A 13,718-nucleotide genomic window follows, 5' to 3' on the forward strand; every position below is an offset into this window, starting at 1 on the left:
GTTTGTCAGTGTGTCTCATTGCCTCTTCGCCCGTATGATTGTGTCTTCATGATTCTTCTTGTCCAGAAGGATCTTTGGGGGGAATAGAAGTCACCTCTTTTAAATTAAGTAGTTTTATTAGAAAGTAAACTTTAATTATTTAGTTTACTCTCCACCACCAACACCCCCCCCCCCAAAGAAGTTTTGCCTCCTTGTCCTTTGGGCAGGGCACGTGTGGCATGGGAAGGGTTCTTTCGTTCACACCTCTGTGGAAGCATCTGACTAGTTTATGTTCTGTGTCACTCTTCCAGGTGGTGGTGACGCTGGGTGACCCAAATGTCACCACCCCATCGAGCTCCGTGGGCTTGACCAACATCACCGTGACCCCCATCACCACCTCAGCGGGGACTCAATTTACCAACCTCCAGCCAGTGGCCGTTGGCCACCTCACCACCCCAGAACGCCAGTTGCAGCTGGACAACTCCATCCTGACCGTGACCTTTGACACCGTCAGTGGCTCTGCCATGCTGCATAACCGCCAAAATGACATCCAGCTACACCCGCAGCCCGAAGCCACGAACCCACAGTCTGTGGCCCACTTCATCAACCTGACCACACTGGTCAACTCCATCACGCCCCTGGGCAATCAGCTCAGCGAGCAGCACCCACTGGCCTGGCGGGCAGTGCCTCAGGCAGACGTCCTGCAGCCCCCGCCGCCACAGCCCCCGCAGCCGCAGGCGGCCCCACCCCAAGTGCAGGCAGAACCGCAGCAGCAGATGTACAGCTACTGAGTCTCCCTGCAGAGAACTCGGAAATAGAAAGACAGGCAGGCCCTGGCGGGTTTGTGAGTCTCGTTGCTGGATACCAAACAAACAAGAAAGGTCATACCTTGCAATGTGGGTCAAGGTTGACGTGGTCTCTGCAGAGTTGTCTCCACCCCCACCCCCACCCCACCCCCATAGACACGTCCACATACAGTACAGGGTCTGACCTGATAGGCGCCCTCCACACCCCACCACCACCACACACACACATTACGTCTTACCCAAGGCTGTGCATCAGACCGTCCCTTACAAAACCCAATTTTGTCTTACGCACACAAACTTGGAAGAGTTAAACTACGGAGGAGCAGCTTCACGGGAGGCAAGTGCTATGTTACTAGGAGCATACACGGTTCATTTTGGTTTTATCCTTTAGCCCTTGAATCGTGTGTCTGAGAAGCAGGCAGCATTCAGACCTGGCAGCGCGCAGCCACAGAGCCCAGCCTTCTCCGCACTTTGGGGTGTTTTTTGTTTTGTTTTGGTCTATAGTGAACAAGGAGACTGAGCTAAGGTCACCTTATTCTCACCCTTGAACTTTGAGTTGGGTTGCATTTGTCAGACTTGTGTGGTCTGAGGCCACATGAGAAAGATGTGCTGGGATCGTGAGTGTCTCCTCGAGCTTCAGGTCCAGTCGACAAGGGCGTCAGCTGGGGCCCCTGCGTCAGGTGTACTGGAGTCTCAGCTGTATAATATATACATCTACGATGTTTTATCGCAAGCATTGTGTGTTGAAGACAATGTGATACCCAATGTTGCTTTTTATCTTATTTTAACCTGTAAAGTCATTTGCACTGTAGGACCAGCCGACCACGTCCAACTTTACACACCTGCCCAAAGGCAAAGAAATGCCTCCCACGAGCACGGCCAGTCAGCCTTCACGCCCTCTCTGCTGGCGGCGCCCTGCCTCAGCCCTCTCAGGATGCGCCACCAGCTCACCCTATTTATTGTGGCTGAAGATCCGCCCAGCTCCCCTGGGAAGACAAGCAGGGAAGAAACCGTTGCTTGCTTTCTGTTGAATCCTTAATTCCAAAGGTTGCTGTGCTTCAAGCCCCGTTTTCCATGAAAATATAGAAGGAGTTTGGCTCCTTACAGTGGAGAAGCATTTCTGAAGCCCAAAGATCCTGCTGTTTCCTCCCAGGCAGCCTTGGAACCACAAGAGGCCAGTTGGTGCACCAGTAAGTGACCCTGCTGATTGACAGCCCGCTCTGCCTGCGGCTCAGACAGGTGTGCCTCTGGGCCACGTTCTCAAGCTACGGAGCCGACCCAGTGTGGGTGGTGGTTAAAGAGGCATGGGGAAAAGCAGTCTGGAGGCTCATGGTACTTTGCAGCTTTGTTCCCTGAAGCGACATTTCGCCTTACTTTGTCCATGACCCCTCTCAGCCCCAGATTCTGTCATTTGGAAAGCCACCCAGCAGAAAGACTAAGGAGTCAGTGGATTCGCGAGGGCCTGATATTGATGGTGCCAATGTGGCAAAGGATGGCTTGCTGTGCCGAAGGCAACGTGCTCAGCACTTTGTTCCTAAGGGCAACGCGCTGACGCCAGTGCTGGAGCTGGTTCTGTGTATGGCCAGCCTTCATCAATAAGGGAAGCGTGTCTCCCCTGGGCCCCTGGAAAGGAGCCTTGGGAGACCATGGCGCTCACCCTCACACTCACTCGTCTCACACACTCCCCGCCCTCCCTCTCTGCTGAAGTAGTACGGGGGCTTGTTTGACCTTTTAATTTATGACAGTTATTTTTATCCTATTTATGTATGTAAACCCACCGTGTCCAGTGAGTTTGGGCCAGGGACGATAAGTTTTCTGAAATACTGTTTCCATTCTCCACCATCAGTGGCTCATGGACTCAAAATCACTCCGAGGGCCCATCTCTCCTCCCTGGCAAGACTTTGCTGCGTGTGCAGAGTCTCCAGGGCGCATCGCCTAGTCCAGCATCCCAATCGGCCTTGGGCTCCTAATTCCACACCCACTAGCATTGATCATTTACTCCTCTTCCCTCTGAAGTAAAGGCCTTTTAAATCGCAGTTTTATTTTTTTAAAGACATTCTTTTCTGTGCCTGGACTGAGAATACATCAGACGTCTGAAGAGAACCTCCTGTCGGTGGGTGGGCCCTCGGGGCTGAACCCAGCGGACAGCCACATCGCCCGCCCTTCCCATTCTCATGTAGAGAACTTTTCCTAAAAGCCTAACCAAGGCCCACGTTCTGCAGACACCTTTTTAGTCGTAATAAGATCGCCATCCGAGGCCTAGTGGGTTCGTGTCGTCCTAAAACAATTGTCGTGAATGTGCGTAGAAGAAACTGGATAGCAAAAAAGGAAAAAAAAACAAACCACAAAAGTACTGTTCAGGCCAAAGAGCAAACTACTGTCGACTGTCCTTGGCCCGTGTGTCTCTGTCTATTGACAGGAAGTATTTAATTTTGTAGCTGATCCAAGGTGCACAGCTAGGTCCACAAAGGGAGACCGGAGAGCAAGCCGTCGTGGCCACCACGCTCCATGCACTGACCTTGGTTAGAGAATTTATTTTTTGCCTGTGAATTTGTAAAGTTGTACAGTGATCTGTTCTATGGTGGTGGGTAGCTTGTATCGGGAGGCCCCAGGGTGCACCTCTTTCCCGTGAACTTTGTGCTACGAGTCGAGGAAGGGGAAGGGTCCTCCCCTCCCACCCTCCAGACTCGCGTGTGATGTATTCTCTCAGGAAAACGCTCTGTGCCAAGTGCCACCTCACTGTGTCCAGCATTCAACCCCCGTGGAGGACTCCTGGCGTGGACCTCGGAGTCCATGCACCCCCCACCGCGTCCAGAGGTGCCCGGCTCACGGCTTCCCGACTGAGGGCAACACCAGTGGCTTCCTGTTGGACTCGAACGGCACTCAGACTGGCTGGAGAAGTTGAGTGTGCTTGTGCCCCATCCCTTCTGTGATGAGAAATAAAAGGTGCTGCGACCTGTGTCCCTGTTGCTGCTGACTCTCTGCCCAGACTTCCCGTTCATCACGTTGACGCAGTCGGTGTGTTTTCGAAAGGGTGGTACTCCCGACCCGGGCTTTGGCCCCAAACTGTAAAGGGTTGCAGTGATTTTGACTGGCCCCTCAGATGCTGAGATGCGGGAAGCTTCCCTGGGGGGCAGGCGGGTGTTCACAAACATTTGTTAAGTGCTGACAAGTCAGGTTCAACTCCGAGCGCATCCATGTGACAGAGTAGAACTGCCCTGCAGGGTGTCCTGGACTGTAATCTACGAGAACAGATCCCCAGGGCTGGCTGCTGCTGAGCAGGTGGGTGGGCTCAAACCACCGACTTTTTAGTTAGCAGGTGAGCTGCTGAGCAGGTGGGTGGGCTCAAACCACCGACTTTTTAGTTAGCAGGTGAGCACACACCAAGCCATCCCGGGGCTGCCTCCGGGGGAAGAACAACTCAAACCAACCCACTGCCGTCGAGTTGATTCTGACTCGTGGCGACCCTGTGTAGGATTTCGGAGACCATAATCTTTAAAGGAGCAGACAGCCCTGTCTTTATCTTGAGGAGTAGCTGGTGGGTTGGAACTATCAACCTTGTAGTCAGTGGCCGAACACCTAACCCATAAAGCCACTAGAGTTCTTCAAGGGGGGATGACCACCGTAAAAATGCAGGGGCCAGAGAAAGGAAGACAGTGTCAGCCAGGGATTTCTTAGGGCGTACAGTCTTCAATGATCCTTACTCTCATTGATCAGTGAATATGTGTCTTGATTTGTGGGGCGTGACTATTTAAAACAAAATTCTTTAAGGATCCAATCTTGAAAGGATTCAAGCTGTGAACATTGAGAAATTTTAATGCATCGTGTTTTAGATATTTCTGACAGGTTTCAACGGATGTCTGGTAGTAAAAAGATTCACTCATTTAACATGCAGCAAAATCTTCTCGTGCATATGAGACCTCTGTGGTCCTCTCTTCATACGAAGATGACCATTCAAAACACTTCAGGGGATGCAACAGGTGGTGACTGTTAATGCCAATGGTTCATTCATCCATATCCCTGTGTTCCTTTTTGGAGTCTAGATTCCTGTCATTTGCTCCAGCAGCCATATGGTGGGGACACTGACGATCTGGGAACCCAGTCGTTTGACACACTGAAAACCAATTCCAATATTAAAACAGGGAAAGGACCTGGGCCGCCAGCTGCTTCTGCTTGGCCACTTTCACATCTGACTTGAATGTCTCACCTTTCAAAAGACTCCCATTCTAGGGCAGAGCCAGGAGCTGGCTTCTTGTGTGGCGATGAAGAATTGTCAGTGGAAACAACAAACAAGTTGTGTGGAAGGAGCCCTGGGTTGCCTGGACAGAGAGCTCGCCCCTCCCACCTGGCCCCAAGCCTGCCTGCCTTCAGTGCTGAGGGCTCCCTCCCTTAGGTGTCAAAAGAAAAAAGTCTGGTAAGTTAGTTAATTCAAAAGAGGAGGTTCTTTGGGCAGAAGAAATAGTTCACTAACGGAGCACCCGTCCGAAGAGATGCGCTTCTCACCTGACCATTCTGACTGGCTTTTATACGACATGAACCGCCAGGGGATTTCTCAAAAGGGAAGTTTCAAGCGACTGGACATCAGTCACTTCATTGACAAGAAGTGGCTTGAGTTGGTTTACTAAGTGTACATCCTATAGGCGCATTATGACTTCTCTACTTTTTTAAACTTCCCAGAGCTGTCTTCATGAAGAGTTGTCAGCATCTGTGAAAGGCTGCGTGTTAGCGTTTTAAAAGGGCTGGGAGTTAGTTCCCTTTCATACATGGATGACACCTTCTTTCCTTGGGCCCTGAGCTACTCAGTACTGACAGATGCAGTTCCCAGGTGGCAAGGCGTCCTGAACCTGGACTTACAGTCAAGAAGCCGCTACTCCCTTCGCGAGGGTTGTCTTCTCACATTGTCCCTATGAAGAGGGAGGCCCACAGGGGAATGGGGTCCTTCATGGAAACAGAGGAACACCCTATCCTGATGCTGCTGGAACAAACGCCACGGTAGGCGGCTTGGCCTGAGCAGAAATGTATCTTCTCACCAAATTCAGGGTCCTAGGTCTAGAAGGCTCTCTCTGAACACCTGGCGGGATATCCTTGTCTCACTTGGCTTCTCCAGTGTTCTCAGCCTTCCTTGGTGACCTCTGCTTGGCTTCCATCTTTCCCCATTGGTGCTTTGTTGTCCCTGTGCCTGGCCTGATCTTGGTTTGTCTCAAGAGTGCTTGCTTTAAGATACACTCTCCATTGATAGCTCTTAATTAACATACCTCCAAACCAAACTGATTTATGTGACCCCCCCCTGTGGGCTTCACAGACTATGACTTTATAGACGTAGAAAACTCTGTCCTCCTCCCTCAGAGCTGTCGGTGGTTTGGAACTGCCGACCCTGTGGGTAGCAGCCCAACGTGTCACCCATACCCCCCCAGGACTGCTCTCAGTTGGGATTATGTCCATGAGCGTGGGGGTTAGGGTTCAATCTGTTGCTGCCACCATATGTCTTGGGGGAGAGCCTGAAACCAGGAGCGGCAACCAGGCCTCTCCTCTGCTGAGCCTGGTCTGGGAGGCTTCTCCTTCCCCAGCGACACCAAGTCCATACCAAAGCCAAACCCACCTCCGGCCCATCAGTTCCGACTCATCGCCGTGCTAGAGGACAGAGCAGAGCTGCTCCAGAGGTTCCCGGGGTGCAGATCTTTATGAAAGCCAACGGCCCCATCTTCCTCCCCCGGAGCAACCGTCAGGTTCAAACTGCTGACCTTGAGTTGATCAATCCAGCACTTAACCCAACGTGTCACTAGGGCTCCTATTTCACACCGCGTGGGGTTCAAATACGGAATCCTGGTGCGGGGCCCAGGTGGCGCCATGGTCTAGAGCTCAGACAGGACCCCGGGCTTCCCTTCTCTTCCGGATTTTGTCCATAAAACCTGGTATCAAGATAAGATGGGTGGAGAGGGGACTGCCCGTCTTACAGGAACCCACGATGGCACTGTCTGCCGAGCCAGAATGACCTGGGGGAGGCAGTGTTGGAAGACGCCTGCTGTCAGTAGGACCACGTGTGTTGTTTGGGACGACCACCTTTAAAAAAATTACAGTAAGTCATTAGTTCATCTCCATCTGAATGTCTCAGGACCCTTGACCTCAGCATGTCCCAACCCACGATCATGCCTTATCCCTGTCATCTACGTAATCATCCTGGACACAGTGCTGCTTCCTACAGCAATACATCACAGATGGTTTTAGAACTGCAGGTGTGTTATGTATCCGTGTCATATACATGCCGTAAATCCAGTGAAGCGTATATATCTCTGCATCTAGAGAGATTTATATCAAGAAAGCAGCTTACACAATTGTAGAAGTGGGCAGGCCCAAGTCTGAGCAGTTTCCGAGTCCGTAGGTCAGGTGGTAAGCTGGAGGTTTCTTGCGACTTGAGTAATGATGGGAGCTAATGCATGAATGTGTGTGCCTTAGGCCACTGCTCAGGAGCCTGTAAGGTCCTAGCTGATACTCACTGAAGTAGATGTAGAACATTGCCTTTGTGAATTATATTATGCCAATTGATCTTGGGGTCCTCTGAGACTATGGTCCTGATGCCTCTCACCCAGGCCTAGTGACATTCCTGCAATGTGTTCAGTTATGTCTAAGTTTTCATAATGTTGCCTCCTCTAGGCTCCACCACATCCATGGGTACATTTGAGGGAAAGAGCACACCCAGACACAAGCATCCGGCCGATCCTCTATGTTCATGCGTGCACTCCACTCTCCCTTCCTGCCTCCAGTAGCTTCTTGTTTTCTTACTTTTATTGACATGTACTTCTCATACATATTGATGGTTTAAACATATTTTTTAAAATTGTGCAATACCCACCACAGTTTTATAATGTTTCCTTCACGCTTGTACTTATTATCATTAGCTCCCCATTTCCCTTGCCATAACCCCAAGAAACTATCTTACTGTATCCATAGATTATTTTTAAAAGTTTTATTAGGGGCTCATACAACTCTTATCACAATCAATTGTGTAAAGCACATTTGTACATTCATTGCCGTCATCATTCTCAAAACATTTGCTCTCCACCTAAGCCCCTGGCATCAGCTCCTCATTTTTCCCCTCCCTACCCGCTTCCCCCTCCCTCATCAACCCTTGATAATTTATAAATCATTATTTTGTCATATCTTGCCCTGTCCGACATCACCCTTCATCCACTTTTCTGTTGTCTGTCCCCCAGGGAGGACATATAGATTCTTGTAATCGGTTCCCCCTTTCCAACCCACTTACACTCCACCCTCCCTGTATGGCCACTCACACCACTGGTCCTGAAGGGATCATCTGCCCAGGATTCCCTGTGTTTCCAGTTCCTATCTGTACGAGTGTACATCCTCTGGTCTAGCCAGATTTGTAAGGTAGAATTGGAATCATGATAGTGGGGAAGAAGAAAGCATTTAGGAACTAGAGGAAAGTTGTATTTTTTCATCATTGCTGCATCGCACCCTAGTTGGCTCGTCTCTTCCCCAAGACCCTTCTGTAAGGGGATGTCCAGTGGGCTTTGGGTCTCCACTCCATACTCCCTCTCACTTACAATAATAGGGATTTTTTGTTCTGGTGATGCCTGATACCTGATCTCTTCGACATCTCGTGATTGCACAGGCTGGTATGTTTCTGCCATGTGGGCTTTGTTGCTTCTGAGCTAGGTGGCCACTTGTTTAACTTAAAGCCTTTAGGACCCCAAACACTATATCTTTTGATAGCTGGGCACCATCAGGTTTCTTCACCACATTTGCTTATTCACCCACTTTGTCTTCAGCAGTTGTGTCAGGAAGGTGAGCATCACAGAATGCCAATTTAATTGAAGAATGTATTCTTGCATTGAGGGAGTACTTAAGTGGAGGCCCAATGTCCTTCTGCTACCTTAATACTAAACTTATAAATATAGGCACATAGATCTAGTTTCCCATCCTCATATATAAATATATTTGCATATGTACATGCCTTTATTTAGACCTCTATACATGTCCTTTGCCTCCTATCTCTTTCCTCTATTTCTGTTGACTTTCCTCTTGTCCCACTATCATGCTCAGTCTTCTTTTGGGTTTTAGTAATTCCTCTTGGTTACATTACCCTTGATCATGCCCTACCAGGCCTCCTACACCCTCCTCACCACCGATTTGGATCACTTGTTGTTTCCTTGTCCCTGGGTTTGTTAACACCACTACCTTCCCCCTGCCCAACCTCTCCCTTTCCCATGTCTCCCCAGAACTGTCGGTCTCATCGTTTTCTCTAGATTGTTCATCCAGCCCATTTTATGTAAACAGACCTACAGAGATAATAACATGTACAAAGACAGAGCAAATCCAAGCAGCAGTATTCAACAGACCACCAACAAACAAATGGCAAAAACAAAACACAAGAAAGAAAAGCTGGTAGTTCAAGGACTGTTTGTTGGCCTTTAGGAGTATTTTCCAGTCCAATCTGTTGGGGCACCATTCCCTGGCCCCAATGTCCAACTTCTGCATTCCCTGGGGACCTCGCCGCTCCGTTCCCTTGCTGTTCTGTTGCACCCCCTTAGTGTTTTGCCTCGGTGTGGCGGGATCAGATCGGGCACAATTCCCATACTGTGTCACCGGTGTTGTCCCTGTAGGGCTATGGGTCAATGAGGGATGTCATGTCTCATAGTGGGTCTGGCCCTGTGGTCCTCTTTTTGAACTGGCTGTTCTAATTGGGAACATCGTCCTCCATGCCTGGTGGGCCAAGATGTGCTGCACCCTTCTCTTCCTCCCCCTTCATCTGCTCCCCTGTGGTTCCATCAGATATGTCCCCCTCCTGGAGCTGCAGTTTCAATGCCATCCTTTGAAATAAATTCTTCTGGGGGGAGGGACAGGTGTCCACGTAGTAGTTGGGATTGGGACCGGCCACTCAGACCTCTCCACTGGTTCCCTACTCCACGCCGGCATGTTGCATTCACATCTTGGAGCACTGGGTTGAAGTCTGGTCCATCTTTCCCTGTGGAGATATAAACAATACCCTCCCCTTGCGTAGGTTAGTGCCCTGTGCCCCGCTACCAATTTCTTTTTTTATTATTTTTATTTATTTCCTTTCCCCACCTCCTTTTTAGTTGTCTACCATATGTATCCCTGTATTTGGTCTGGTCCCTGGTCCTCACCCCAGGAATGTTTGTATTCAGTAGCTTTTTCCCTATGCCCCTTTTATATATATATATATTTAAAGCTTACCTCAGCGGATTCATGTTGTACTTGTCCTTTTGTGCTTGACTTACTTTGCTTAGCATGATTTCCTCCAGTTTTTCCCATGCAGCGATGTGCTTCATACATTCATCACTGCTTTTTAGTGATGCATGGTACTCCATTGTATGTATGTACCACAGCTTTTTAATACGCTCATCAATTAATGGAAATTTGGGATGCTTCCAACTCCTTGCAATTGAGAGCTGTGCCAAAATGAACATTGGAGCACAGATGTCTGGCCTTGGTTTGTTTCTTGGCTCTTCTGGGTATATGCCCAGTAGGGGGATTTCTGGGCCGTTTTTTAGCTTGGTTTCCATCTGTTTTAGATATCGCTAGATCGATTTCCATAGTGGCTATACATACTTACAGGCCCACCAGCAGTGGATGAGAGTTCCTGTCTCCCCACAGCCCCTCCAACACTTGTTGCTTTCTGATTTTTTGAATTGGGCTACCTTTGAGAGTGTTAGGTGGTATCTCATTGTTGTTTTAATTTGCGTTTCTCTTATGGCTAAAGATCAGGAACATTTTCTCATAAGTTAGTTGGCCGTTCGGATTTCTACCCCTGTGAAACTTCTGTTCAGGTCCTTTGCCCACCTCCTCAGTGTGCAATTAGTTTTTTTTCTTTTTGGAAGCTAGCAGAGTATTGTAGATTTTAGTAATAAGGCCTTTTTCTGATGTGTCATTGTTAAAGATGTTTCCCCAGTCCGTGGACTCTCTTATTACTCTTTTGGTGAATTCATTCGATGTACACAGGTGTTTTATCTTCAGTATATCCCATATGTCAATTTGTGCCTCCTCTGTGTGTGTGTCCTTCCCTATTTTTGATAGCCTATGCATTCCCTGTGTCAAAGTTCTCAGGTTTGTCCCAATTCTCTCATTGATGGCCCTAATAGTTTAGGGTTTTACTTCAAGGTCTGTGATCCACCTTGAGTTTATTCTTGTGCATGGAGTGAGATAAGGGTCTTGCTTCATTTTTCTGCAGGTATATATCCATTTTTTCCCAGCGCCATTTGTTAAAGAGGGCATCTGGTTCCAATTGGATCTTTTTTGGGCCCTTATCAAAAATCAGTTGTCTGTATGCCGATAATTTTATTTCTGGGTTTTCAGTTCTTTTCCATTGGTCTGAGTTTCTGTCATTGTACTAATACCATGTGGTTTTGACAACTGTGGCTGTATAGTATGTGCTAAAGTCAGGTAAAGCAAGCTCTCCCACTGTGTCCTTCTTGAGGAGTTCTCTGCTAATTCTGGGCTTCTTCCCTCTCCATGTGAAGTTGGTAATAAGTTTTTCCATTCCTTTGAAGAAAGATGAGGGTAATTGTATCGGGATGGCATTAAACTTATATCGTGCCTTTGGCAGAACTGACATCTTCACTATATTGAGTCTTCCAATCCACAAGCGTGGGATAGTCTTCCATTTGTTGAGGTAGTTCGTGGTTTCGTGTAATAGTGTTCTGTAGTTTTCCCTATATAGATCTTTTGTTCTTTTAGTCAGGTACATCCCTAGATATTTCAATTTGTGCTTGGCTATTGTGAAAGGTACCATCTTTTTAATCTCCTCTTCTGTGGTCTTATTCGATGTGTATAACAGTCCGATGGACTTCTGTTTGTTGATCTTGTATCCTGCCACTCTGCCAAACTCCTCTTTTGCTTCCAGAACTCCCCTTGTGGAGCTTTTGGGATTTTCCATGTATAAAATCATATCATCTGCAAATAACGATAGTTTCACCTCTTCCTTCCAGAGACAAATACCTTTGATGTCTTTTCTTTGCATTATGCTGTTAGCTAAAACCTCCAGCACGATATTAAATAAGAGTGGGGACAAGGGGCATCATTGTCTGATCCCCTTTTTCAGTGGGATTGTGTTAGTCTTTTCTCCATTGACTACCACGTTGGCTGTTGGTTTTTCATATATAGCTTGTATTATCTTGAGGAATTTTCCATCCAGTCCTATCTTCTCAAATGTCTTAAGTAGGAATTGGTGTTGGATGTTGTCTAATGCTTTTTATGCATCTATCACTATTATCATGTGGTTCTTATATTTTTTTTCATGTCAATGTGATGAATAATATTAATGGTCTTTCATATGTTTAACCATCCCTGCATCCCTGGTGTGAATCCCCCTTGGTCATAGTGAATTATTTGTTTTATATACTTTTGTATTCTGTTGGCTGGTATTTTGTTAAGGATTTTTGCATCAATCTTCATTAGTAATATTGGTCTGAAATTCTTGATTCTTGTGGGATCCTTGCTTGGATTTGGTATCAGGAGTTCAGGAGTTTGCCGTGTTTTTCATAGAAGGAGTTCGGGAGTTTGCTGTGTTTTTCTATGTTCTGGAAAAGTTTGTTGAAGGGTTGGTGTTAGTTCTTCCCTAAATGCTTCGTAGAATTCTCCAGTGAAGCCATCTGGTCCAGGGGATTTTTTTGTTGGTAATCCTTTGATAACCTTGTCTATTTCTTCTATTGCTATGGGTCTGTTGGGATTCATGACATCCATTGAGGATAGTCTAGGGAGGGATTATTTTTCCAAGAAATTGTCCATGTCTTCCAAGTTGTTGAATTAATTGGTGTCTAGTCCTTCATAGTACTGTGTAATTATCCTTTTGATTTCATTAGGGACTGTTGTAATGTCCCCTCTTTTATCCCTTATTCTTGCTATTGAAATTTGTTCCCTCCTTTCTTTGGTTAGGTGTGCCAGCGGTCTGTCGATTCTGTTTATCCTTTCAAAGAACCAACTTTTATAGCATTAATTTTTCCATAGTTTTCTTATTTTGCTTCTCCTGAATCTCAGTCCTAATGTTTATTTAATTTTTTGTTAGTAGGATTGTCCTGCTGACTTTGCTCTAGTTGTAAATTTTGTGCCAGCATATCAATCACGAGTCTCTCTTCCTTTCTCAGGTGTGCATGTATTGCTATGAAACTTCCTCTGATAACTGCCTTTGCTGTGTCCCATAAGTTTTGGTACATCGTGTGCTCATGCTTGTTGGTTTCTAGAAATTTCCTAATGTCATCTCTGATCTGTGCCAGTGCACACTCCTTTTGCAGTAGAGTTATTCATCCTGCAATTGTTTGCTCTTGGTTTCTTCCTCTTCCTTTTGTTGATGTCCAGCCTTATGGCACTGTGGTCAGAGAGAGAGGTCTGTATAGCAATGTGCTTAAATTTATGTAGATTTGCCTTATGTCCCAGCATGTGGTCTATCTTTGAATATTTGTCGTGTGGGCTTGAGAAGAATGTGAATTTTTGTATTTGGATGAAAAGCTGTGTAACTATCTATCAGGTCAAATTGTGTAATTGTAGTGTTTAGATCTCTAGCCTCCTTCTTGAGTTTCTTTTCCTGTGATCTATCTTTCTCAGAGAGCAGTATATTGAAGTCACCCACTATAATTGTTGAGGCTGTGGTTTCTTTTTTCATCTTTTGGAGTGTTTGGTTGATTATTTGGCGGGTCTATCATTTGGGGAATATATGTTTACAATGTTTAGTGGTTCTTTCTCTACCATTCCCTTGAGCATTATATAGTGTCTCTTCTTATTGTTTTATGGTTTTCACTTTGAGGTCAATTTTATCCGAGATTAGGATTGCAACCCCTGCTTTTTTGGAATTGCTGTTTGCTTGGTATACCTTTCTCTAGCCTTTGATTCTCAGCATATTTTTGTCGGTAGCCTTGAGATGTGTCTCCTGTAGGCAGCAGATTGATGGGTTGTGTTTTCTAA

General features: G+C 46.9%; 1 protein-coding gene across 1 annotated transcript in view; it reads left to right on the top strand.

Annotated features, from left to right (window-relative positions):
• Positions 1-3,744, top strand: part of PRDM15 (PR/SET domain 15) — a 61,329-nt gene extending 57,585 nt beyond the window's left edge. Inside the window, exon 23 of the mRNA XM_075542271.1 lies at positions 291-3,744. Within this exon, the coding sequence (XP_075398386.1) occupies positions 291-770 (480 nt within the window). The 3' untranslated portion in view covers positions 771-3,744. The remainder of the gene's footprint in view (positions 1-290) is intronic.
• Positions 3,745-13,718: the final 9,974 nt, after the last annotated feature.

This window comes from Tenrec ecaudatus, chromosome 2, assembly GCF_050624435.1.
Source record: "Tenrec ecaudatus isolate mTenEca1 chromosome 2, mTenEca1.hap1, whole genome shotgun sequence".
NCBI classification, from domain to species: Eukaryota; Metazoa; Chordata; class Mammalia; order Afrosoricida; family Tenrecidae; genus Tenrec; species Tenrec ecaudatus.